Here is a 2770-nt window from a genome sequence, read left to right on the forward strand (position 1 = left end):
GTGTGGGACGTGTTGTTTTCAGCCCGGAAGGATCAAATCCAACCAGGACTGCTGTTTCGTTAAATTTCTGGAGGATATGTTCATGGATAGGCAATTGGGAAGCGGTAGGACCTGTGGGCGGGGTGAGGGTGAACCATCCAACAAGGTCTAACGGAGGATCTTTATGGACATCCCTAACTATACCGAAAATGATATACCAGTTAGTAACACTTATTGAACAACGACTAGGTACAGAGTGGACCGAACATTGTTGTAGTCTTTCTTCAAACCAGGGCTCAGAAAGTACACTGTCTCCATTCGAGGCGGTTACAACATTGCATTCAAATACATGCTCAAGGCTAATGGTCCGGCCCTTCTGCTGTCCTATTAGCGCCCCGACAATTGGTCCCTTTTCCTGTCTTACAAAATGTCGGGTGACGTGATCTGAGATATTGAGGAGGACGAGAGGATGAAGTAGGATTTGGAGGCCCGAGTCGGACGATTTCAGGGAAATTAGAGGATTTAACTCCGCCATCATTCGGGAGCTCTGATTTGGCCGCTCCCCAGTGACAGAGAATAATATATTTATGGAGTAGTTGTGGGTATATCCTCAGTTTCTAGGAGAGCTTGTTTGGTGCTTGCGCCTTTGGAGTTGAACCAGTGCTGTTTGCTTTGTTTGCTTTGTTTGGTCTATTTGCATGTGGGGCAATCATTCTCAGATCGTCAACTCCGGGCGGAAAACGTCTGTCGCAATGATCTCGTTAGGTTGCTCCCTGGATGTCTTTGTATCGCGTCGATGAGGGCGAGAGGAAGCCATGGAGGTTCCTTCTTCTTTTAATGTTGTGAAAAATCATCTTGATCAGGTCATCCAGGATCCGTCCACCCCGCTTGATGTCACCACCCTGGACAAGCTCAAGATCGAACTCATTGCCAATACCAGCCAGAACGTTCTCTCTACTATTCTCACTCAAGTTTCGCAGGTTCTCCCTATATTGCATGAAGATCCGTCTCCTTTAGTGGAATTAGCTACCACAGCCGTTTCATATCTTTCTTTCACCCAACTCCAGTCAATCCGCCCCCCTTTAAATTTGCTCGCTGGCATCAAAGCCCCATCTCCGCCCATCAACCTCCTTACTTTATCTCTGCTAAGAAAAGGTAGTAATTCAAGCGGTGATGCAGCGATTATTTCTGGAAACCCAGCTCTTGTGATCGCCCTAGTAGAGCTTTGGCTTACGGTCTCTGAAACCGCGGTCTCGCAATCTGCTTTTGATGTTCTATGGGCTCTCCTAGAAGCCGACTATGTTCACGACTACGAAAGCGATGTCTTCGCAGATAGGGAGAAGAAAAATAAGATAGGAGGCCGGGGGCTAATGTGGAGGAGAATGTTCAATGATAGAGATGTGTACGAACGTTTGTTTTCCATCTGCAGCTTGGACAACTCAGAACCGCCAGGGCATATCAGCAGGCGAGACAAGTCGGTAGCTCAAAGCAGATTAATGGATTTAATTACCAAAGCGGGATCCATGGATTGGCATGCAATAGCGGCGTCACATTTCCCTGACATTGAATCTAAGTTCGGATGCTCCAGTTTGCTGAGTTTTGCGGCCTCTCAAATGGTCGACCCCAACGACGTACTCTTGCACATGACCCATATCCATTTTCTCCGTGAGCTGCTTCGGATTGAAGCTCCCGGACTCCGTCAGCGCTCTAAAGTCCAGAGTCATTCATACCCACCATTTTCTTCCCCTTCCCTCGAATACCTCATTTCAAGCGGCCTCCACGCCAAGATAATGAATTACTATGTCGACCCTTCAATCCTAGATCCTGCATACTCACCGATTCTCTTGGGGCCAGTTATGGGCTATATCTCTCAGTATGCGATACTATATCCAAATCATCTACTTCAGCAACCCCAATCTTTCTTGGATAAGATTCTTTCACGGATATCAGAGGCTTTTGACATCCAGCCTATTAAATGGGCTCACGGCCCAGTTCCGACAGGTGATCTTGACATTCTTGCCTCTCTACCCCGAGTAATGCTCGTAGAGGCAGGAAACAGATGGATAAACCCGGTACAGTCGATACCTTCTAAGCCTATAAATAGTCATGCATTGGACGCTCTGGGCAGAATATTTAAGGGACCACCAGCCATTGAAGACGTTTCCAATGAGCTTTTAGACCCACTTGATCAAAGTTCAACAAGTCCCCGAGCGGAGGCCGCAGCCTCTCGTGTCTTATATTTTCGATATTTGAATGAAAATCCAGGTCTATGGGCCAACGTTGTTGCTGCCGCTGACATAGTTGCCATGCAAGACACAGCCCTTGCAGCCATCGCGTTCATAAAATCTGTCCTGACAGCAAATTGGGTTGTGATTCCTCCAAATAAGAATAGCTCAATAACCCTTCCTAACCAACGATTTGGCATCCCCACCGAGGACCAGATTTCTAAGCTTGGGCCGTCAACACAAGGCAAGCTCCCAGCCTCTGGTTTGTGGGCACTCTTTGTACCTCCAGCCCTAACAGAGGTCCTGCCCTACCTTTTCAAAGCCCCACAGACATACAATAATTTCGTCGCCGGTGGGGCTAGAGACACAGAGAATGCTCTCTGGAGAATTGCAACAGCCAAGTTCGATGCGCTCGTTGCGCTCCAGAACGAAGTGAAGAAGGTTGAAGAAACGTTTGAAGGGTTTGACGATATTATCCGAACACTTAATAAGCGCGTTGCAGAGGGTCCGTGGGGCGCTCCGAATCAAGTTGGCGGTCAGGTAGATGCGCTGGAGCTGTGATGAGT

General features: G+C 47.9%; 2 protein-coding genes across 2 annotated transcripts; one reads left to right on the forward strand and one right to left on the reverse strand.

The window, feature by feature from the left end:
- Positions 1-147: 147 nt before the first annotated feature.
- On the reverse strand, positions 148-514 carry HCAG_02927 (predicted protein; the record flags this gene model as incomplete). Its single annotated transcript, XM_001542706.1, has 2 exons — positions 148-177; positions 287-514. 2 exons carry the CDS (start codon positions 512-514, stop codon positions 148-150), a joined length of 258 nt encoding a protein of 85 aa, XP_001542756.1.
- Positions 515-794: 280 nt separating this feature from the next.
- HCAG_02928 (conserved hypothetical protein) lies at positions 795-2765 on the forward strand (the record flags this gene model as incomplete). Its single annotated transcript, XM_001542707.1, has 1 exon — positions 795-2765. One exon carries the CDS (start codon positions 795-797, stop codon positions 2763-2765), a length of 1971 nt encoding a protein of 656 aa, XP_001542757.1.
- Positions 2766-2770: the final 5 nt, after the last annotated feature.

Source organism: Histoplasma capsulatum, genomic scaffold (genome assembly GCF_000149585.1).
Source record: "Histoplasma capsulatum NAm1 scaffold_2 genomic scaffold, whole genome shotgun sequence".
Classification (NCBI taxonomy): domain Eukaryota; kingdom Fungi; phylum Ascomycota; class Eurotiomycetes; order Onygenales; family Ajellomycetaceae; genus Histoplasma; species Histoplasma mississippiense.